General features: G+C 34.1%; 1 protein-coding gene across 2 annotated transcripts; it reads left to right on the top strand.

The window, feature by feature from the left end:
* Positions 1-425: 425 nt before the first annotated feature.
* Positions 426-16,550, top strand: LOC145572656 (uncharacterized). 2 transcript variants are annotated; one of them, XM_081631616.1, is made up of 18 exons: positions 426-675; positions 1,686-1,910; positions 2,130-2,196; positions 4,655-4,838; positions 8,582-8,634; positions 9,332-9,420; positions 9,582-9,818; positions 10,569-10,633; positions 12,086-12,146; positions 12,229-12,346; positions 12,414-12,495; positions 12,605-12,677; positions 12,787-12,848; positions 13,223-13,318; positions 13,404-13,558; positions 13,651-13,747; positions 15,959-16,036; positions 16,114-16,550. In XM_081631616.1, the coding sequence occupies exons 1-18, from the start codon at positions 669-671 to the stop codon at positions 16,222-16,224; spliced, it is 1,860 nt and encodes a 619-aa protein (XP_081487742.1). In that variant the 5' UTR covers positions 426-668; the 3' UTR covers positions 16,225-16,550. The 2 variants fall into 2 exon arrangements, with proteins under 2 accessions (XP_081487742.1, XP_081487743.1); XM_081631617.1 differs by lacking the exon at positions 1,686-1,910.
* The last annotated feature ends 8,819 nt before the right edge of the window (positions 16,551-25,369 follow it).

Here is a 25,369-nt window from a genome sequence, read left to right as displayed (position 1 = left end):
AGAGAAGGTGTAATCTTCAACATGTTTGAAAAGCTATAAAGAAGATAATATATCAGAGTTATAGCAGTGGTTGTGTATGATTCAGGTGCATATAAGATTAGTTATAAATATGGTGTGAGGCTGTGGACAGTCAGTGAGCCCGAAGCACATTTTTTTTTTTTTATTTATTTTCAAAAAATAAGTTATGCTACCCTCCTTTATGATTCTATTTGCGAAATTTTTTTATAAAAATTACAATTACTACAAATCTAATAAGACCTCACTTGATATATTATACATAATACTTTTTTTAATAAATTAACGTAAATTTTGATCAAATTAGACAATTAGACTATATTATATCAGATGAAATCAGATAAAACTTGTAAAAATAAAGTGAACTTACGACGCCTCGGTCTTAACCATTTGGTCAATTCCTACTCGTAATTGATAATTTAGATATCGCATTTGTGCACTTTACGCAGAAAGCTCCACCAACTCCTCAATATTCTCTCTCCTCTTTTCTCCACTTTCTTCCACCACCTTCTCTTCTTCCTCATCTCATCAAATTTTTAATCGATTGCGATAGAAAACCTTAATAAATTCAACTAAGCGAAGAATTAATCTTCAGAATTAGTTTCGTGATTATCATTTCCTATCTTCTCAACATTCGATAGATTCCCACTACCATGGCAGGTGATTTTACTGATTTTTTTTTTTAATTTTTTTTTGGATTTTATTGCTTCTAATGATACAAGTTTGAAATTACTGTCAAATACTCTTGCAATGGTGCTGTTATAGTGTATATATTAGTATTATTGCTATTGCAAATTGTGTGTTTGTCATTTTAACATTGTGGAATCATAGCTTACATTTTTGTGATGGTTGAATTATGTTCTTATTGAGGATATATGATGTAAAAAATAATTGGAAAAAATGCTCCGACAAGGCGACAATGCCGAGTAGATTAAATTATAACCGTGTTTTAAATCCAAGCTAATTGCTTATAAGGGGAGTTGTGTTGTTAATGTTGATGGGTTAGTATTAATTTTGTTAGTATTAATTTTGTCATTGATTTGCTTCAAATGAGCTAGTTTTGGATGTATCGTGCAGCTGTGATTGTAGATATGAGAGGGTGTAAAATTAAACGGTTACACGACTTACACCCGAGTGTAGGAATCGCATTGTGCTTGCGGATGTTTTTATAGTATAGTCAGATGGGACTCATAAGAGTGTAATTATATTATCTGCTGCCGTATTGTATAATAAAAAAAACAAAAGTATGCTTGTGATGGTTAAGCTATAATGAGGAGAACAAAACAAGGAGGATAATAGACAGAAATTAAAATCACTTATAATTAATTTCTCTGCACTTTGACTGCATAGAAATGGAATTAATTCACTGTGGTTACTGATTTCGGTGTTAACGGAATTGGCACCTTTAACGTATAATCTGGAACACTTGATTCTTGTGGGAATTTTCTTGTTTGTAGCAATCAACTGTTAAATCTACATTTCTACTGGATTCATACTGTTGTATTATAACCTTCTCTGGTTCAATCTGATAATAGGCAAAGTCCCACAAGGCATGTCAAGTTCATAAAATATACCTATTTAAGAAGAACTTAGAAAACAAAGAACCTGCCACAGTCATTATCAAAGGTTTAGAGTTCTAATTCTGATACGCATTGTAAATTTTCATGCAGCGGTGTCAGGGAAGATTTTTCAAAATGTTTCTGTAGCACACCACTGCCAACAAAATAGACAATTCCACAGCCAATGCAGCAGAGACTCTTTTACTTCAAACTTGCGCAACTTCCTTCCATTAAAGGGAAGGAAGTCAGCATGGAATGGTATATTGGCCATGCAGTTGCGCACTTTGTCAATGTATCAGAACAATTTTGTTAGTCGAGGAAGTATTTGCTGCAATGGTCTGTTCTAGACTCTCATTACCAAGATTGCTATCTAGTGCGACCGTAGCGCTCTGGCAATCTTTTTAGTTTTTTTGGGTTTTTTCTTGTTATTGTTTGACTTGTTCCATTATATTACCAATTTATTTTTTTTCTAATTTTTTTTGGCTGCTTTCTTACTTTTGAAGACTAAAATTACTCACACTTCATCTAGATTCACATTTTGTTATGCTCTTGCAGCTGCTTCATCTTCCACAGCAGTTCGATCCCTAGAAAAGAGTGACTTTCTTAAACTTCAAAATGGCAGGTAAGAGAACATTATGCATCATTTGGGCTGTATTCTTCCGACTTATCAGTCTACTTGAAATCCAGTTAAAAAATATTATACTTTTCAACTTCTTAAATGATGTGATTTATTTATATTTGTGGCTTTGCAAATTTGAGGTGTATGGTTCCTTGTTTTTATATTTGAAGGTGAACAACTTTGAAATAGAAAACTTTCATATGCTTAACTGGTAGCTTGTTTGGACCCTTGAGTTTATTTTTTCTTCTTTAAGTACATTTTTTTATAGTCAGTTTTTGATCAAAATTCAGAAATGATTGATATTTATGTTGCTACACCAGAACTTAACTTTTTCATGTCCAAAATCCTTTCATTTATCACGGTATCACACCTTGATGTCATACTTCACACCCTGATGAAACCAGATTTAACAATTAGTTCTAAGCAAGAAACTTAAAGATTTTAGCCCTGGCACTATACATATTTATAATAAACAATTAGGATTTTACACCAAATTACAATGTCACCCTTAATATTACTCTATCCGATTTCATACCTACAGACTGGTTGCAAATTCACAATTTTGGGAGGTAGTGCTTGATGTGTTTTTTTTTTTTTTTTTTTTTTTTTTTTTTTATTATTATTTTTTATTATTTATTTATTTATTTTTAATAATTTTTAAATGTGTTGGTTTTTCTTTCATATCTTGATCGTTTATGTTTATAGATATAGAAGTATTGGGATATTGAGACTTAATGAGATATTGTTAAGTTGTGGAACTGTAGTAGAGGTTAGAAAAAAGTATCAGAAGTTAAATATTGGCATTATAATGAGTATAGATATACCGTAGCAATATGGCATATTGTTGAATGCTAGCTTAATTTGTTATTAGCTTATTCAATAATGTAGTAGTCTATCTTTAATTATTTGAGGATTAATATAAGCAGTGCAAACACTAATTTTTGGTAAAGACTAAGTATTGAAGAGAAACAATAATAGCTAATAGGTTGTAGCAGTCTTATTCAACATACTAATTACATCTGCAATCTTATACAAAAGAGCGCAACATCGGTGCATGCTGTAGACTTTAACAGTGTTATGTTTACATTTTTGGGAGATGGCTACAATTACATAAGTATCCTTTATTAGGGAGACGGCCAATTACATAAGTATCCGTAATTAAAATAGATGAATTTACAGTTATACCTCTTTCCTCTGGAATGGAGATGGCGAAATTCCAATTCCCCATTAAGAAGCCTTTTTTCAAAATTTTACTTGGGCAAAGGGGTTTGCATCGCATAGATCTCGTTGGGACACCCAATTTGAAAAAATAAAATAAAATCGGCCAGATTGGAACCTTGGAGCAAAGTCACGACCTCCTGAAGTTTTCCCTCCATATTTCTGAATTCGGGCCTCGGGAACCAATAAAGGCCCATGCCTGCCTAGTAATTAGTGGTGGCCTTTTTCTGTCCGTCTGGAGTGTTGGAGTTTATCTCATGTGATTTTGAATTGATGCCACTTTGATTTCTGGGCTTTGGAAGATTGAAAAAGATGTGGTGTACTACAGCTTTTTCTGGCGATTCTCTAGCCCTTATAAGTGCAGGATGCTCGTGTTTTCTGGGGGATTGTGCTAACCTCTGCTAACTAGTAAAATGCTTTAGGATAGAATAACTTATCTAGCATTTTTTTGTCGGCTTTGGGAGCGGGGGCTTTTAGCAGTTAGTTTGGGAAATTCAAAGATACTGGGGTAAGTTCTAAACTGTTCTTGTTGCTAGGAGGACAGCTTGTCTTAACTTTTAGTAATCTGTATCAGCTGGTCCAATTTTTTCTTTGTCAATATAATGCAATTTGGAACTACTACTTTTTCAACACTAGTATAAGCTTTAAAGACAAAGATCATTGTTGATTGTGCTGGATATATTAGACCAATGAAGTTTAAGAAACTCATTTGCACATGATCTGCCACTATTATAGTAAATGTGGATAAAGTAAAGCATTTTGTAATCATTTTGTTGGCAAATAACTTTCCTATCCTAGTAAACAGAATTGGCTGAGTGCAAAAATTCTGTATCTTGTACTGCCTGCGCTTCTTTCTTTTATCAGCATAATGGAAAAACAAAAGACAAGGACCAGAAAGATAAATGGTTGTTTGTAGAAGATCAAAGTATCAAATATTGTGAAGATTGCTGTCATATTGCTTCAGGGAATTGGGTTATCATGCTTTGGAGGCTGGAGATATATTTTGTAGATTTTGTCACTTGGATTAGTTTTGGTTAAAGTATAAACTAATTTGAAAGGTGCATTTTAACTAATGGCCAACTTATGGTTTGCTGATCAACAACCATTACTCATCTTTTGTTTATAAAAATGGCAGCATTTGTTTTACTAATGTGTTTGATTTTACTGCTGGAGTGGGGACTATGTAATTATTCCTTATAACTAAAATTTTGGTGCTGTACTTGTGTTTTCGTTTTTGATACAGTGATATCCGAGGGGTTGCTGTTGCTGGTGTTGATGGCGAACCTGTTACACTTACAGAACCAGTATCAGAGGCAATAGCTGCTGCATTTGCTGCATGGCTTTCTGATAAAAAGAAAGTTGATGCTTCTACACCCATGAGTGTTTCCATTGGTCATGATTCTCGAATTTCAGCCTCAATGCTTCAGGTTAATTACTGGATTTTAAATAAATATATTGTAACTACCTTCTTTAAATCTCATAAGAACAATTAAGCAATTGTTTGGTTTGATAAGATGCTGAAAATCTTGCAAAATGTGTTTTGACTACTCGTCTCTCTATTGATCTGGAGTCTTTGATTATGATACAGCACATGCGTATCAAGAGTTTGCTGAGTATGTTTGATAATAACGAGTGTCAAAGTTTACGAGAAACTCTCTTTTCCTGACAACATTGTTAAATTTTATGATTGGTCTCTGAATTGTTTATCGAAAGATCATCTTGAATGTGAAGCTATGCTCCAAAAGCCTCCTTAATAATGACTAGTCGAGAAATGTTGACATACTAGCAGAAAAAGGCTCATTAAGGGCACTTTTACTGTTCTAATTTTTTTATTGTGTCCTACTAGATAAGAATTACAATGCCAAAGGGAACCGAGAACATGTGGTCTCATCCTTTAGATCTTTTGAATTAAAAGCTAGAGGTGTCTAGAAATTTACCACTATACTACTATAGCGATGTTGTCTATGATCCATCGATGTCATCTCTTCCTATTATTGTGAAGCCAAATTCACTAGTTGTTGAATTTTTCACCCACCAATAGGGTACGTTAGCTTGGTTTAAATCTTGTTACCCAACCAGTGTCTCAATGGTAAATCAACCTAGTATGAGAGGAATTGTTGATTCACAAAGTTGGTCATCACATTTGGTTGTAAAGCTAGTGGCGCATAGGTAGTGAGTTTGCTTCGTTATCCACTAAGATTCAAACCTATGTTTATGCGATTCATCCTCCACCTTATTTGTATAAACAGTTATATTTGTCTAAACAAGTGTAGGATTGTGCCTTGGTTGCTAAAACAATTACTAAGTGTGTGGGCCAAGTCTAACTACATGGGGGCCTCCTTGAGCATAGGGTATGTGCCAAAAGCACAAGCACTAGGATAAAGCAGAAAAACACCTTGCCTTAGGGGCATTTTTGTAGAGGCATGACATCAACTAGAGCCAAGCCAAGGAATGAGCAAGAGGCAAGGCAAGGCAAGGTGTGGTTAAGAGTTTAAGACATCTTAAGACTTGATTATAAGGGGTGCAAAGTCATGGGCCAAGACATGAATTAGGTGGCTCCAGACACCATATAGGCCTTTTGAGGTTCTTTGCACCTAGATGATTGCTGTGCGTAGACTAAATTTGAAGGCTATAATCTACAAAATTAGACAAAATGTCAGAGATATTGAGAGCCAGTGTAGAAATTCAAGTGATGGCGGGGGATGCATCCTAATGTCAAAATATGTTGTTTGGAACCATATGCCCACTAGTTGATCACATAAAAGCATAGGGTGTATGGAGTTTATAATGGAAGACGTGTCCTTAAGTGGCTAAACTGATAGCTAAGAGTCAAAGTAGGCAACTCAAACCACATAAGTGGCCTCCAGGGGTTTCATGGGGGGTCCATGAGAAGCACTTTGTCCTCCTTCCTTTTTGCCCTGAAAAGTAAAAAATTCTCTACAATTGAAGGCTTTAATCCATGCTGTCAAACAGTTTAGGAAAACTTTATTAATCGGATGTGTGTGTGTGTGTGTTTAGGTGGGGGGGGTGGGGGAGGATTGTTTCATGGGGATATAAAAGTTGGTTTGGATCCATAACCATCCTGCCAATAGGTTTAAACTGTCTTAATAATGATATTTGGTTCAATAATATGACTATCTCGATTATTTGTTATAGTGGTAATCAATAGCTGCAACAGATAGTTATAAATCTTATAATCACCAACTAGGCATCCGGTTCCTAGTAAGGTGTCGATAATACATCACTAGGTTATTACACCCACCCACCTTTGTTGATTTTGGTTGTTTACCATTGTTCATAGTAAAGTCTTTGTGAAAGAATCCAAAAAGGGATATTATGGAACTTTATGGTTGGTAAATCAGTATGGATGGAAATTATTACACTTGTTTTTCCCTATTTTATCAAATAAATTACATAAATTAATATTAAATTTTATAAATAAAATAATGGTTTATAAACACAAGCTTGTATTCAATGCCCCTCATCACCAAAACAAATAACCCATGTACCACCACCGTACCATAATTTCCCATGCCCAATTCAATACAAGCCCCAAAATTCCAAAAACGAGCTCTCCTTGACCCCATGGGACCCCTAGGAGATCCCAAAGTGTGAAATTCCCGTCCCAATATCTTTCACAAGGTTTTCTTATATTTAGGATTTTTTCTCACATTTTTTTTGTATTGTCCCCCTTTTTACCCTATTTTTCCCATTTTTCTCCTTCAGCCTTTTGATTAAAGTGTAATGGTCTATTTAAAGCTGAAGAGCACTACTCCATACTCTACCAGAGTATGTGCATTCAAAATTAATGGTTGACAGATAAAGTTGCATCTGAACATAAAACACAAATGTGAAGTAGTAACATTCCATGCCTTCGTTTTATCATTAGTTGCCACTTTAATGCAGCCTATTCAGGCCCTCAGAGTTTTTAGCTGAATTTTAATTTGATACAGCTTTCTTGTTCAGAAAAATGAAATTTTGATGCATCTTTTGCTTAAGAAATTTAATGTGACTGACATATGTGCTTATCTTTGTCAGTTAAGATTTCAAATGATAAGTTTCCTGTGTGTTATCTTTGACATTTTATTCCTCCCCCCCCCCCCCCCCTCCCCCCACCAAAAAAAAAAAAAAAAATACTACCTCCGTTTTTATTAGTTGACACATATTCCTTTTTGGGATGTTTTTTTTTAGTTGACACGTTTCTATTTTGGGAAAGTTTTGTATGATACATTGTCAAAATCACCCTCACTCATTCTCTCTTCTCCCTTCCTCTACACAAACCCACTTTGTTTTTTCTCTCTCCTCTGTCACACATACAACTATGGGAACCCCAATTATTTTCTCTCTCCTCCCAAACAACTACCTCCATCACCCATTCACCCCAATTTCAAGCACCTCCCTCGTTTACATTCTCTATCCTTCCTCACCGTCGGCCGTTTCCTGTTGGTCCTTCCCAACGCCTTCAACCTCCCTCATTGCCAATCCAATTTTTTTTTTCTCCTCCACGGTCGGCGGCATCCTTTCCCCTCATGGGCCTCATTGATGTTTGACTGGTCTTTTACCTCAAATTTTTTGTATAAAATTAGTTATTCTCAGACATTATAAATTATTTGGTTACTTATTTGGTGTATAATTTGGATTTTTTTTTTCTCTAATTCAATGATTGTTAAACATGGAGTGGGGGTGAAAATTTTCCGGTAGCGATTTTAGGCGGTAGTGGTGTTGTGGTGATGATGATTTTGTAGTTGTGGTGTAGGTGGTAGTTGCAGCGGTGGTGGCGGTATTAATTCATGGAGGAGACTGATGTGTGTACTGGGTACAGTGAGTGGGTAATGGGTAGAGGGTGGGTGTTTTTTAGTCTTTTGTCTTTCTTTCCCATCCTTTCTTAAAGTGTGTGCCAAAATCAAATGTGTCAACTAATAAGAAACGGAGGAAGTATGTTTTTTTTTAAGCAATGATGATAAACTGTTCTTTAACGATATTATTTTTCTGAGTTGCTTTCTGCTGCATTGTATTATGTTGAATTTTCCTTTCAAACCCTGTAATCCTGTACTAAATGCTGTATCCCATGTTATGAAGTATGGCTTCCTCTCCACAAAATTGTAGAGCAATTTCAGCCTTCCATATGCACTGTTTAGCTGATAATAAATGGTTGACATTCTATTGTTAGGATGCTGTGTCTCGAGGCCTGATGAGTTCTGGTGTCAATGTTTTGCACTTTGGGTAAGCTATCTCTATTCATCTTATTTTGCTTTCATTACAATATTTGTTTATGCTAGACTAAATTGCCTTCTCACCTATCTCTATCTTTTCCTTAAAGAAACCAAACAAAGGAATACTAATATTCGCTTGAATCTTCCCTTGGAAAACCAATTCCATAAAAAGTTGTTTTCAGTTAAACATGTCTTTCGTTCAACCAAACGAAGCCTTAATCTTTTTCCCCGTATGAAACAAATTAATCATTTTGATATCTTGTCTTTATAAATAAAAAACTATTGAGAAGTTATTATACTCCTCTGTATCGTAATTAGGTGATGTGGGAATGAAGCATTCAATTATAATATTGATGACTCACAACTTTTGTTTGTTTTAAACAATTGCTTGTTTCTCAGGGTGTATACTTAGATTTAAAAGTTCTTGGACATAAGTTAAATCCATGAATATGATGGTTCACATATAATTGAGGAAATTCATATCAAGTCTTAAAATATCTTGATCTCATTGTAAAAAGACATTATGTTATCCTTATTGACCAAGTAATCAGATAGGTAGCTATCTTTTTTCCATTCCTGTTTCTTGAATTGAAAACCATGTATGGATCCTAGCAATATACTCTTTTTAAATTTCTCATGTGCACACTATGGTTCTGTTTAATGATTTGAAATGAGCCTTTTTAACAAACTTCAGATACTACATGCAGGCTAGCTTCCACACCTGCAATGTTTAATAGCACTCTCACTGAAAATGAGGAGATCAGGTGTCCAGTTGATGGAGCTATCATGATAACAGGTAGTCAATCATTTGTATGTTAATGGCATTAATGATTAATAATTTCACTGGTATTGTGTTGGAACTTGGCAAGTTGAAAGTAGTACTGATCCACTTTTTAGAACTTGTCCTAAATTCCAGTTACTATAGTTGCATACTGAACTAATGCCTTGTCATATCAGCTAGTCATCTTCCTTACAACAGAAATGGGTTCAAATTTTTTACCAATGCTGGAGGTCTTGGTAAAGCAGACATCAAAGATATTCTGGAGCGTGCTTCTGATATATACAACAAAGTAACTGATGATGGTCTCCAAGACTCACAGGGAGCATCTTCTGCATCTGTTAGAAGTGTAGATTACATGGCTATCTATGCATCTGATCTTGTGCATGCCGTTCGCAAAGCAGCTGGAAATATAGGTGATCTTGCAACTTCTGTGTCTCAAATTTTTCATATGTGTGTGTGTGTGCGCGCGTGCGCACGTGCATGTGAGTGTATCAGTTATTTATGCAGGTTTAATAACTAGGGCTGAACATGGGTAGGTACCCGAACAATAATGCTATCAGGTCAGGTACTCGATAACTAATAAAACCATGAATGATGCCCGTGAACCGAACTGATAGTATCGTATACCTAAAATTGTCCTTTTAAATTTTTGTTTATTAATAATTACTTTTTATTACAGACAGCCACAGTGATGTATTTTATGACCTTTTTTTTTCTTGTTGAGAAAAACCAATTATTCCACTTTCCACCAAGAGTTTTAAAGCCTTAACTTTTAGATTTAGACGAGCAACAATAGCATCAGCATCTTCGACTAATTAAACTAAGCACATTTGATAAAATTCCTTAAAAATATTTCTTCATTTCCTTTTATATATCAAGTAGGTCATGGCAATTTTACTCCAAATTATGGGTGTTATAATGAAACTATTTTAGTGTAGAGAGTAGACATATCTATTGTTAGGTTATTTGTTGTGAAAAGAGCTCATATCTGCTCTCTTAGTATCTCCTTATTAGTTAGAACCTTGGACTTCTTTTTCTGCTTTGTAAATGTTTGAAAATTTAATATAAGACCAGCAAAGATATGAATGTTGTCATTTTCTGCTGTCATCTGTTTCTTCTTTAATTTGCTTATTCTCATTCCTTTTTTTTTTTCCTTGTATCAGAGAAGCCTCTAGAGGGCTTTCATATAGTTGTTGATGCTGGCAATGGAGCTGGAGGCTTTTTTGTTGTAAGTATTCTTTTGTTTTGCGGTATCCGTTCTTGACTAAACATCCATTTATCTATCTGTCTATATTGAACTTGAAAGTGTGTCTTCTTCTCTACTTGTATCTTAATGTCAAATCTAGGAACAACATGACTTCTATTCTTTGTTTTAAGTACTCTTCTTTTGTTAGACTAACTTGTGACATCAACTATATTCTATTGTTTATACTTGTACTGTTTTCCTTCATTTTTTTTGAATTTTTTCTGAGGATACAATTACCTATCATTGCCGAGCTCAGTGCTTGGAGAAAAATATTCCCGCTTCATATTATTGTATTATATGCTCTCTTCTTCACGATAATGCTCATGATTTTTGCGAGGCTTTTATGGTCTACCATATTAAGATGGGTTATAAATGAGGCTTGATTTTTCCCTTCATGTCACAATACAATAACCTGCAGAGTTCTCTAACTTCTCTCTATCAATTTGATAGATCTAAAGGGTGTGGTGTTGTTGTTTTGATTCATCTTGATAATTAACAATGAATTTTGAAAAAGGCATGGTGCCCCTGATTTCTTGATACTCATCTGCTCAATAACCTTTCCCATTAGCGTTTTTACTGGAGATGACTGAGGTCCATTCGCTTAACCAATGCTTTGCCTTCAATCTTTTCCCTGCCATTACAAGAAGCTCTTTGGTATACAGTATTGGAAGGTAGCTCTGTTATATCCTTCCCTTATTAGACAGTCTCTGATACTCTGACACGGTTCAGAAGGCCTTTACTATGCTGTTAACAATCCTACATGGGATACTATCCTGCTAAGGTCTCAGGGAGGATTTGGCTCTACAACACTTTCTTTATGCAATTATAAGATTTTTAAGATCTTCTTTATGCAATTATAAGATTTTTAAGATCTAAGACTTGGATTGGAAAACATACTTTTGTATTAAAAAAGACCATTCACAACAATACTTACATAGGGGCTATTATTCTTCAATGTGATGTGTCCCAAACAGCTAAGTTATTGAATTTGTACTGATGATCACTGGTGCACCTTTTGGAATTACATTATTTTCTTTTTTCGATATCATTGAAAATTATTGGCGAAACAAACCATGTTACACCTTTATATCATAGATTTTGAAGATTTTAATTATCCAAAAATTATGAGAAACGAGTTTCTTAGTGAATTACCTTATGATAAAATTTCTTGGAGCCCCAATGATGATTTTTGCCAATATTTATCATAGTAAGGAGAATATTATAGGAAAATTAGTTGTGAAAGCTTTTTTGTTTGCCAGTTTTTCTATAATAATATCGATGACCTTTTCTTGTGAAATAAAGTCGGGCTGGGTATTAAACTGTAATAATGGCAGATATTTTTGTCAATGTGGTATGTTGATTCTGCAACATCTACTATGAATTGGATTTTCATATCTAATGTTAAGGTTTGGTCTTCTTTTGAATTACTTCTAGGACAAGGTGCTTGAGCCTCTGGGTGCTGTCACAAGAGGCAGTCAATTCTTGGAGCCTGATGGTAATTCATGGTATTGATGACTTGTTCAAGCGAGTTTCCTGTCCCTTCCTGATGCTTTTCTGACTAATTTTATTTGCTTTAGGTATGTTTCCTAATCATATACCAAACCCAGAAGATAAGGCTGCAATGAGAGCAATCACTGAGGCAGTTCTTGATAACGAAGCAGACTTGGGCATCATTTTCGATACTGATGTGGATAGGTAATAGCTTTCTTATGACATGTTCTTGCAGTTTAATGTGTTTAGTTATAATATTTTCCTTTTACAGGTCTGCTGCTGTAGATTCTACTGGCAGCGAGCTCAATCGAAATCGTTTGATTGCTCTAATTTCTGCAATAGTCCTTGAAGAAGTAAGAATTTCTGCTTGTACGCTTACCAATTTCTGTTTTATACAGAGTGTATTGTTTAGTAGAAGGAACTTCTAACTTCATTTATTTTCCGACAATATATCTACATTAGCATCCAGGGACAACAATTGTCACCGACAGTGTGACTTCAGATGGTCTTACTCAATTTATTGAAAAGAAACTTGGTGAGTTCAAGTCCAACAATCGATCAACTTTATGTTCCACATTGGATTTGATCTGGTTTTCTATATTGGTATATACTTTGAGGACTTGTTATTGATTCTGTATGAATAGGAGGAAAGCATCACAGATTCAAAAGAGGGTATAGAAACGTAATCGATGAAGCTATTCGGCTGGTAAAATTTATGTTTATCATTCGATAGATTTTTAGATGCTAGCAAATATATATAGAAAATGGTACTATATTATTTTATCATTTCACCTGTCCTTTATGTTGACCTCTTTTTTTTTTTTTTAATTTTATTTTTACCTTATGTTTCCTTGATTCCTGTCATAAGGTTTGCATATACTGCATATGTTTTTGTTACATATTAGAGCTTGAACTTTGATTTCCTTTTCTTTGCAAGTTATAATAATCGCATTTCAGTTGGTATAGATCTTGAACCATGTAATTCAATCCTTTTTTTCCTCATTTGTGGCATTGGATCAGATATGGAACATCATTTTTCTATTAAAAATATATACTCAACTTATAGTGCTTTCTTGATAGAACTCTATTGGAGAAGAGTCACATTTGGCCATTGAGACCAGTGGCCACGGTGCCCTCAAAGAAAATCACTGGCTTGATGATGGAGCTTACCTCATGGTAGCCAATTTCTCTTACTACTGCCTTCCCTTTTTAATTTTCGTTTGGATTCGTTTATTCTGTAAGTAAAGTATGCCTTTTGCAGGTTAAGCTCCTGAATAAGCTTGCTTCTGCCAGGGCATCAGGAATTAAAGGTGGCAGCAAAGTGTTGACTGATTTGGTGGAAGGCCTGCAAGAAGCAGCTGTTACTACTGAATTGAGATTGAAAATTGATCAGAATCATGTAGATCTGAAAGGAGGGTGAGCAATGGTGCCTTGACTTGCTTAGCATCTGTTCACTTTGAATTGGGTTTCATGTCATGACCTATTATCAATACATTATATATGGGCAGATCCTTTCGGGACTATGGAGAGGCTGTGCTGAAGCACTTGGAAAATGTAGTGGATTCAGATCCTAAGCTCATAAAGGCCCCAGTTAACTATGAAGGCGTAAGTTTTCTATAGCTTCATCCACATGAATGATATCTTAGTCATAAACAGGCTCCATATCAAGTACTGGTTTTATTTATTTATTTTTTTTATTTTTTTATTTATTTATTACTTTTTTTTTTCTGCTTTCACTTCTTTAATTTAATCTCATATGAGAGTTCGCTTACCTTATATCTCTTTCTGAATCTTTCTGTGCTGGTGGCATTTTAAGTCGTAACTATTAAATGCTATTTCTTCCTTAGCAATGTTAGTATGCCACTCTAGACCTCTAGTTGGTTTCCAGCAATGTATGTTTGAAAATAAAATAAACTACTTGTATCCATGGATAGCTCACACAATGAATTAAATTGCTCACGTAGCATATATTGAACAAATGCTGGATGTAATATCCTTAAGTATCCACTTTGCTGCTATTGATATATAAATAAATTTGAATAAATTCTAGGAAAAATTGGCCGCAACAACACCAACTATGATAAAGGTGCGTGTAGCAGCACAACCTTTTAAGGATGCAGTCTACAGCACAAACTATGTAATTCGGTGTACATATTAGCATAAATGACACTAATGAACTAAGGTTCCATGGAAAAAAAGTGGAATCTTTATTATTTTATATAATTGTTTAAATATTATTTAAACTAATATGATTTTCCATCATACATGACTAAATTAGACTTACCTTCTATTTATTTTTTTCATTTAAGCATTTCTTAACCTCCACCATTTTATTAAGCGGATTCCTTCAAAAAAAAAAAATTGTGCTATTATTTTCCTTTGTTCGCTTCTCCAACTACTTTTTCTAATATCGATCTCACATGATTGACTTAGTTTCCTTTCCCTTTCCATTTAGTTAAATATTAAATCCGTTTAAAAAAAAAAAAAGTTAAATACTAAATTGATAAATAAATAAATAAATAAATCATTTCAATACCTTTATTCTACAAGATTTCAAGATACATAGGTAACTTTCTAATACCAAACCCCAAGAAATGATTTTAAATACTTAATTCAAAAAATAATTTTAGAATTGGATTTTAGGATATGCCAAATTGATTTTCTTGTTTTTGATGTACAACACTTAAATTGTGGAGGTTGAGAGAGAATAATTTAAAGGGAAAAAATTAATTATAATGGTAGAGGAAACTAAGTCAATCATCACATGAGATGTAAAAAAAAGTAATTGAAGAAACAAACAATAGAAAATAATGGCGAAAACTTTTTGAAACAATTCAATTTAATGGTTTACTTAATTACATGTGATGGAAAATTAAGTGGAATACTGGAATTAATCAAAAATATATTTAAACAAAAAAGCATTAAAAATATTTAAGATTTCACTTTCAGAAGAAACCTAAATTTTGCCAATGTCATTTATGTTGTTATGTGCACCCTATTGCATAGTTTGTGATGTTGAGTGCACCCTCGAAAGGTTGTGCTGCTACACGCACCTTTGTCATAGTTGGTGTTGTTGCGGCCAATTTTTCCTAAATTCTATTAACAATGTATAGTGTATAGTCTTTATTTTTCAAGCATAGTGCTTGTTTTTGTCCATAAAATAGTAAAAGAATCACATGGATAACTTTTTCATATAAGCAATCAGGAACGGTCTTTTGAAAGCTAAACTTCACAAAAAAATAAATAGTCTCAACTAGTATTCTTATAGATACGGTTGGATTGTCTTAATCAACTACTATTGAGACATATTCCCAGTATAGCTTCTAGCCTTCTACTCCCTCCAATCCATATTGTCATTCAGTTTATTTTATTTGACCCAAATTAATTGCTGTTTTAGGCTTCTAATGCAATGTTGAATGTCCCTACACAGTATCCACATATAACATTATAAGTAAGTTTACAATGTGGATCAGAAAGAATCATATAAAATTATTTTCTTCTCTGTACTGTCTGGATGTCATCTGATACAGATGATCTTAGGAAATTTTGGAGGTTCTTATGGTCCTGGATTTTACAAGTTTATCCTTTTCATTTCTAATTTGTTTTTCTTTCTTTTTTATATGTACTACTTCCTTTGTTTCTTTTTAGCTGACATGTTTACTTAGCCGTATTTTCCAATGCACAAATCAAATCATTATACTTTGTATCTTTAATGTCCAATAAGTACGAAGTATTTAGGTTTATGCAAGGCAATCTTTTCTATACCCCTCCCTGTACAGGAATATTTACCAAGCTTGTGTTTTCTCTCATGAACAGGTTAGAGTTTCTGGTTTTGGTGGCTGGTTTCTGTTACGACTCTCACTTCATGATCCTGTTCTACCACTTAACATTGAGGTAGATAAAATCTTAACTTTTTGAGGCACCCATTAATATTGTTAAATATGCTGTTTATATATAAAGGATTATTGTAGGCACCGAGCAACGATGCAGCAGTGAAACTTGCTCTTGTTGTGCATGAAGCTGTCCGAGAGTTTCGAGCTTTGGATACATCATCATTGGATAAGTTAATCCATGGCAATTGAGTTTACTAAGGATGTTCCTCCCAGGCACTACATTGGTGGTCTCTTGGACTCCAGCTTCAGAGCTGTATACTGAATACTGAATACTGAATACTGATCATGGTGCCTATGTGCTTGCGAAAAAAGGGAAGAAATTACCCCAGAGGTACAAGGATTTGAACAATTGAAAATTTCAGAGTAAGGTAAACATGGTAAGGCAAGCAAGGTTAACAATTTCATATAAACTTATTACTTCTTGTATCAGGTTGTAAATTATGAAAAATTTGAAGTTTTGAGATATAAAAATTGAGAAGTTACTGATATCCCAGTTTCTTTGAGAATTTTTGAAATGGTAAGGAGTACACGTTTTTTTTTAACTACAGTCTGCTAATTTTTGAGTCTTGTCAAAATCATCACCAAAGGTGGTAGATGGTGTAGACTATATACTAATATACCAAAACCCGAACACACCATGGCTCAAACTCTGCCTGGAAATAGGAAGCAAAACTGGGTTGTGTTGTGGTTTCATTCTACATCCCAGTAGAAAACCAAGTTGTCGGGCTAAAATTCTAAAACGTAGAGACTGCCAGGGAATTGAATTCTGAAACATCTATATGCTTTACTGGCCTCCACAGGGGAATGGTTATGGTTAGGTCACCATTTCTGCATTCACTAGTGTTGAACGCGATCTGAAGAAATGGTGAAGATGACAATCATTTCTACTACAATAGAAATGTGCAATAAGAAATCAACAATATTAAGGGAAAACAAAATCAAATAAAAACAAATTTATCCATGTCCCTCTAACCATTTTTGTTTCAGTATTTCTTACTCTCTATAGCTTTCATCCTAATTTTGAAGAACTCAAACAACCAAATCTCAAGCATAGCAATGCCCTCAGTAATTTTACTTCCTCGTCGAAAAGTGACAAAAACACTACAAGCTAGTACATCTAGCAGCCCAAACCGTGAGTTCATGATGCACAATACCATAAATTTTGGGTCACAGCTAGCACATTGGTGGCATGATATATTGGACACAAAATAGAAATATAAGGAGTGACATTAGAAGATCGATAACCTATGAAGTTAGACAATTTCACCCTAAAATTAATTGTAGGAGAAATTTCTTCATTTGGTCAATATTCAACGTCAACCAATAATCACATTCATACAAAGTATATAAGCATACTCTCTTTCACATCGATAATTGAAAGATATATTAAAATATACGAAGTATAAAGTATAATAATGTTTAATTTGGACCCTGATAGATTATTTCACAAACACAAGTGATTATGAAAACGCAAAATTACTTGTACAACACAGTCTTACATTATTATGTTGCTACATATTACTCACAAATTACAAGTTTTAAGATACATGTATATATGAACTATGAAGAGGTTTATATGGAAAGAATACAAGGGTAGCAAACTTTCACATTCAACCACCGCCTCCGCCACCACACCCTGCACCTCCTCCGCAGCCACCGGAATTGAATCCACCTCTACCATGATTACGACCATAGCCTTTACGATGTTTTTTTTGTTTATCTTTACCATCATCAGCACACGAAAATACGAGCATGGATATAACTGAAATGGACATGACAATTAAACCAAGCAACACCATCATACCACCAAGACTTCCGAGCAGCTCGAAACCGCCAACTCCATATGGAAAACGCTGAACAGACCTCAATAACCTCATTACTTAACCTTCTTCTTGATCTTTCCCTTTAGCTCTTTTCTTAGGACTTTTCCCTCCAAGAATTTCAGGGTCTCCTCAAAGCAAAAGGTCAAAGTATTTGTAGGATATATAAGTACAAGTATTAATAATTAATCTCATCAAGTTGTTATCATTAGTTGATTATTGATGATAATTATTTTAAAAATTATTTAAGCATAGTTTGTTTATTTAGCGACGTGCACATCAATACATGTTGGCTTTTGACAAGCTTCTAAACGGATACTTCATACTTATATATTTTAGTGTTGATTATCTTGACTTTTCAAGACTAATAAACAATTTTAGTGGAATAGTTTCTTTTAATCCATCTTGTAAGAGAAAAAAAAAACATACATTAATTAAATTATTAATGTATGATGGTATTGCATAAGTCTTAAGAAGAACTATTGACTTTATCAATAACCAATCTTTAAAGGAAATTGCCGGTATGAAGTACCAAAATACCAATTTTTTTTTGTTAGGTATATGTAAGAACAAATATAACTATATATTACTGTATATTAGATCTTATTAATCAGTTTTATCTTGAAGTTTCAAAATACTTTCTCCATTCTTTTAATATCACATCATAGGAGTTGGACACAAAGTTTATGATTGTGAAAAAAAAAAAAAAAAGAGAGAGAGGAGTTGGACACAAAGTTTATGATTGTGAAAAAAAAAAAAAGAGAGAGAGAGAGAGGTAAAATACAATATTGCCCATGTAATTGTTACATAAATTAAAGAATCAATCCTTTAAAAGTAAGGGCTTAAAAAATAAAGATATATTAGGTATTTACAGTGTGAATAAAGATATTTATTTACCTAAAATAGATATGGTGTAATATTTGTAAAACTCCCTTATAAAACAAGTGGTGCACTGGTGCAATTATTAAAAAAACAGAGGAAGTATCAATCTTGCTGTTATAAAATCATGAAAAAAGGAATATATCAACTAAAAATACAGATTATATACTTCATCCGTTCTTTTTTTGCTATTAACATCTCTAATTATACTTTATTAAAAATTTATAAAAAATTGATATTTGAAAAGTAAATTTTGAGACTAATCTAACTAGACTCCACATGACTATGTTTTTCTTTACCGAAAAATCACAAAAGATAGTCAAAAAAGATTATGTAAATAGTGTAAAAGTCATTATGATGTAATAAAAGAAAAACGGATGAAGTATTATAATTTACACATTGTCAACTTATACACAATAATATTTTTTTCACAATGCAAAATCATTTGCACAACACAGACTTAAACTGCTACATACATAGTCGGTACAAATGATATTCTTCACAATAGTCACAAATTACAAGTTTTACAACACACGTAGTATTAATGAAGAGGTATAGCTAGCTTATGAAAACATGAGAAGAGACGAATGAAGATAAATACTTTAGCTAGCTTGAATATGTACGTTTAACAACCACCACCGCCGCCTCCGCCCCCACACCCGCCTCCACCTCCATAACCACCGTAAACGAATCCACCACCACTAATATGACTACGACCACCACTCTTATGATGTTTTTTTGGTTTATCTTTACCATCATCAGCACACGCAAATACGAGCATGGAAATAATTGAAACGGACATAACCATCAAACCGAGCAATGCCAACATACCACCAACACTTCCGAGCAGCTCGAAACCGCCAACCGCATACGGGACATGCTGAAAAGAGCTCAATAGCCTCATCACTTTATGTGATGGTTTTTTTCTCTAAAAGAATTTCAGGGTCACCTCAAGGCAAAGGGTACATGTATTTGTAGGAAAAGTATTAAGCACTCATAAAATTAAATCAAGTTGTTATTAATAATTACATTACTTGTATGATTACATTTCTTAAGTGATTAATTAAGTATAGTTTGTTAAGCGACGTGTGCACCAATAAAAATCTACTTAGACTGAGGTAGGGTTGATTTTTCCACAGATTATAGTGTTTCGGATAATTTCAGAATGCCGCGTTGAAGGCATGGATGCTTGACTGCTTGTGGTTCTTCATTCCGGGTTATAAATGGTTTCATCAAAATGAATTATGAGCGAGCCTCTAACGCCCAAGTTAATGCCCAAAAAATACATGTTTAGAGGGAAAGGGTAGAACATGGCTCCAATCCTAGTATTTGGACTAAAATAAATAGGTTCATTTTGGCACCCAAACATATATGATTGCGACGCAAAATTAGCAAGGAAAACTGCTTACAATTATCAATAACTTCTACCTTTTTTGGGGGAATTTACTAAGTCAGATTGAATGAAGTACAAACTTACATAGAATTTCCAAGTTTGATTATGCAACACATGGTTAGGAATAATGACTTTTTCTAAGAACTTAAAATAACTACATATATGGACCATGTAATTATTAATTAATAATGCAATTTACTTTTAATTTCAATGACCAACTAATAAACATAACTTTGATCCGAACAATTAACAACTTCAATAAAACGAACAACCATCTTTCACAAAAAAAAAATGACTTGGAGGTTATCTTTGCTAATGAATACGTTAGTAAAAAATAAAAGATAATATTTACTCACATTAGTAATATGTATGACTTTTCAATTACAATGTTGACCAATTATGAATGTCGATTCATGCAAGATGAGTTCGAGTCTCTAGCGCCTAATTTTATGAACATATACGAACGAAGTTAAATTATCATCTTTCCATATCATAGAGCTATAACATAAATTTATCATAATTAATATTTCTATTGTCATATTATTACACAAATTAATTTTTTATACATACGAAAACTTAGGCACACCAAACAAAATAAAAATTAACCTTATTAAGGTTTTGACGACTAAGCATGTAGCAACCACCACCTTACAAACACTTCCACACAAACCGAAAGTACTTATTGATATATCTAAAGACAGGTTTATAGAAAAGAAACTTATTATTGTTGACTTGTTGAGTCTAAGTTTGATGTTTAATACTTTTAGCAACTGCCACCTCCACCTCCACCTCCACCACACCCTCCACCTCCTCCGCCTCCACCTCCGCCACAACCTCCACCTCCTCCTCCGCTGCCTCCACCACATCCACTGCCACTTACACCACTAGTAATGAATCCAGCACTGGTAAAGGTACCACCAACATAACCACTACGTTTTTTTCTAGGTTCATCACCACCATCAGCACACACAAATACAAGCACGGATATAATTGAAATGGACACAACCATCAAGCATAGCAACACCAACACACCTTGGGCGCTTTCAGATAACTCGAAACCACCACCCCCAGACGGTATATGATCGCCATTTAGAGAACTAAAAAGTCTCATCACTTCACTCCAGTAGTGAGAACTGCCAAATTTACAAGAGTGATACACTAGGTGTTGTGGTTACTTGGTTTACTTGTAAAAAGAAAGGTTTGCAAAGTGAAGAGGGCGTATACTTCGTACAAAATATATAATAGGATCCCCTAGAAAACTGAAAGAAACAGAGAAACTATAGAATAAATCAGCAATACTATTTTGGACCAGTCTCATTAATTGTACTCCTATTTAGTGTTTGCAGAAAAAAGGTTGCTTTCTTAATAAATTTCAAGGGAATAATATAAGTTCAGAGCAAGAAATTTCCCTAATCGCTAACTTTTTAATCTAAAGACAGTAAAAACTTAAAACGCTCTATGTCTCTAATTATTTGTTCCACGCCTAAATGGAGTAAATGTCATGTGAAACGAACTTAAAAGAAAAGTGGAGTACGTAAAAATCTCCTTTGTTTCTAGAGTCTAGACACTAAAGAAAAGTCTCCCTAGCACATTACTTAGCAGAAGATGTTGAAGTTGAAGTTTACTGATCTTATCCTAGGATTTGGACTGTATCTTGCTTCTAAATACATCAATCATTTTCACAAATATCCTATTGCAATCTCAAAAGAACTTTGAGCATAATTTTCAAAGATATTTGCATCAATGATCAAACCCCTAAAAAAATAATGATGCAAAAAATCTCAAGAAGTGAAGGTCGGACAACACCGTATAAGCAGAACACCCAAAACAATTTTGACATATCAATCATGCATTTCAGACACATGCTCAAGCATAAGAAGCTCGTGAGCGAACACACACGGACACATGTAGCAATCTGAATTCTCATTCATTTTAACTGTTCCTCCATCATAACGTAATAAGATGCTATCAGGTAGATGATCATAGCAGGCAATTTCATCCATATTTCGTTAGGACATAACAGCAATTTCAGGAACAAAATACGTACGAAGTACTCGTAGTACTTAAACTGCATAGTTCAATCAACTTATATTCATTTTCCTTTGGATACTCATAACAGCATTCTACAACATGCGTACATATAACAGGATTAACAGCTTCTGCAACAATTTACAGTTAACACATTAAGAGTTAAACTGCATAACTCATGCAACTTAATTTCATTTTCTTTTGTCCGCTTGCAGCATTCTACATACAGAGGTGAGTATCCATATCATCAATCCATCTATCAAAGATGGATAGGTTTCTAACTAGACAATGATTCTGTAAACCTTTTCTTTTCTACATGAGGTTTCAATCATATTTTTTCTTAAGAACTAAGAAAATATATTTTTAAATGCTCTATTTTTATTTTATTTTTTTTGACAATTAATATATTACTTCCAATCATATTATTGTTATCAAAGATTTTCAACTTTGACCTCATATTTGTTAATAGGAAGAATTCTAAGAAACGGAGAAGCTATAAACTTAGCATATTATACAATGTAGGTCGTTATTACATTACTATGTCAAATTGTCAACTAATAATTAAAAGTCAAAAACAAACTCACACCAATACTTTTGTAATTTATATCTTATACTTTGTCAAACAATGAACAATGATCGTACACATATCATGTGTTCCATATCACTCACAAAACTAAAAGATAACATATTATAGTATGCATTATATTATTATACACAATAATTTTTTTTACAGTAATCCCCCCCATCCTATGGCTTATAGATCAATATATTTTTCACACAGTAGATGTGAATTTGTGATCTTCATATTCAGAAATGGGCACCCAGCAAGTAGCATCAGCCACCTTACACACAACATTCACGCAAACACAAACAAACTACTCTTATGTTAGTATGTTACAATGAATCTGATGGTTCAAAGAATGGGAGGTTATGGAATATAAACTCTTCTTAGAAACTAAATAGATGTTTTAAGACTACTCAGTCGTAGATTGATGTATTACTATACATTAACAACCTCCTCCACCGCCACCACATCCTCCACCACCACCACATCCTCCGCCTCCTCCACCACATCCTCCACCACCTACTCCACCGCCACCAGCAAAGAATCCACCACTAGTATAGGTACCACCACCACTGCGATTACTTCCAGATTCACCATCATCAGCACACGCAAATACAATCATGGACATAATTGATATGGACATAACCATCAAACATAGCAGCACCAACATACCTTGGGTGCTTTCAAGTAACTCAAAACCACCACCCCCATAAGGAATATGCTCGCCATTAAAAGAACTCAAAAGCCTCATCACTTAAACCTGTTAGCAAGGGCTACGGAATTTATAATTGTGATATACGCTAAACGAATGTCACAAAGGTGTTTAGGAAACTCCGGTAACCTATAAAATATGTAAGGGAATTAAAATAGAGGACATTGAATAGCTATATATAGGATAAGTAAACATCTCAATGAGATCATCAAGTTATTTTATATTTTCTGAAGAACATACTACTACTCATAATTTCGGCTTATGGATGAGGCTCACAACAAGTTTCTAGTGTTGACCTTTCACGCCTTAGACTGAGTACAGATCGTTTTATTGACTTTACAAAAGAAGTTACCCCTCACGGCAAGAAATCTCCCTAATCACTAACTTTGTAAGAAAAATAATTTAAACTCTGTTTTTTCACTTTAAGCCTAAATGAGACTATTATCAATACGGACCCAACAGAAAAGTGGAGCAGAAAACTAGAATAAAGAAAAGTCTCCTTAGCCTCAATCTTAATAAATGTTGAAAACCAACACTTTTGGACAGTATCTTGGTTCAAAATACATTTGGTTCATATATTCTGATAGTAATATTTAAAGAACTTCCAACAATTTCGACATCAAACAATTTCGACAAACCACAAGTTTCCAACGTAAAAATTGCATCAAACCATAACCAAACAATACGTGTTGTGCATTAGTGCATTGGTGGTCACAGGCATACGCGCTCAAGCACAAATGCCATCAGGTAGACAATCATCACAGGTTTTTACATCATTTGCCTAATAAGACAAAAATTTTGGTAACAAAAGATTTTGATTGCATAGTTCATTAGTTCTGCCACTAATATCCGTTCTTTGTGTACTTGCAGCATACTAAACATTCTGCATGTTGAAATGCGATTTCGGACTGTCTTTCTTCCTTGACTACTTGAAAACTCTCCTGGGATAAACACACTGCAAAAGTTATATCCAGTTCACACTTCCTAAGCATAGTCTGTTTAGCGACGTGTGCAGCAACTAATGCTGCTTTCAACAAAACTTAGACTGATGCAGGGTTGATTTTTCTGATCTTTCAAGACTAATAAACAGTTTTTCGTGGGAATGTGTTTAGGATATAATTCAGGGTGACACATTGATGGTGTGGACGATTGTGGTTGAGTACGGGTTCCGAATGGCTTCTGCAAGATGAATTTTAAGGCTCTAACGTCCAAGTTAGTGCCTAAATTGATGTATTAATCTGAAATTCTGAACTTTATTTGTTTCTGTTATGTTCTGAGAACTATAGTTGCTAAGGCCCATAACCTGGCTATTCAGAAAAGGATCCTAGCTTAGAGCTAATAGAAATTTTATTGTAGTTTATATCCATACTTTCATATTATACGTAATAATTATTTACATAATAATAATGCTTAGGGTGCACCAAAATATATATATATATATATATATATATATATATATATATATATAATAACGTTTGAAAGCCTAGCAAGTAGCAACAGCCACCTTACAAACACTTTCACACATATAAAACAAAGTACATATATAGTTGTATGTTACAATATACTTGGTATTTCTACTAAAAAAAGGTGCAAAGAATGGGAGTTTATAGAAAAGGAACGAAAGATTATTGAGTCGAAGATTGATGTTTAACTATGACTTTAAAAACCGGGAGTTCATAGAAAAGAAACGGATGATTATTGAGTCGAAGATTGATGTTTAAATGTACTTTAACAACCGCCACCGCCACCGCCCCCACCACCTCCACATCCTCCACCCCCGCCGCATCCTCCACCTCCTCCTCCGCATCCACCACCACCACCGGTATAGGTACCACCACTATAGCGGCTATGCATTTTTCCAGGTTTGCCACCATCAGCACATGCAAATACAAGCATGGATATAATTGAAATGGACATAACCATCAAACATAGCAACA

The sequence above is a fragment of the Chenopodium album genome, chromosome 12 (assembly GCF_948465745.1).
Source record: "Chenopodium album chromosome 12, dcCheAlbu1.1, whole genome shotgun sequence".
In the NCBI taxonomy this organism is placed as follows: Eukaryota; Viridiplantae; Streptophyta; class Magnoliopsida; order Caryophyllales; family Amaranthaceae; genus Chenopodium; species Chenopodium album.
The sequence above is the reverse complement of the archived record's forward strand: the minus strand, read 5'-3'. Positions and strand labels throughout refer to the sequence as shown.

Excerpts from the sequence above, each read along its gene's own strand:
- LOC145572656 (XM_081631616.1), top strand. Across the intron at positions 9,819-10,568 it reads CAAAGCAGCTGGAAATATAG|AGAAGCCTCTAGAGGGCTTT; the intron begins GTGATCTTGCAA and ends TCCTTGTATCAG. Across the intron at positions 10,634-12,085 it reads GAGCTGGAGGCTTTTTTGTT|GACAAGGTGCTTGAGCCTCT; the intron begins GTAAGTATTCTT and ends AATTACTTCTAG.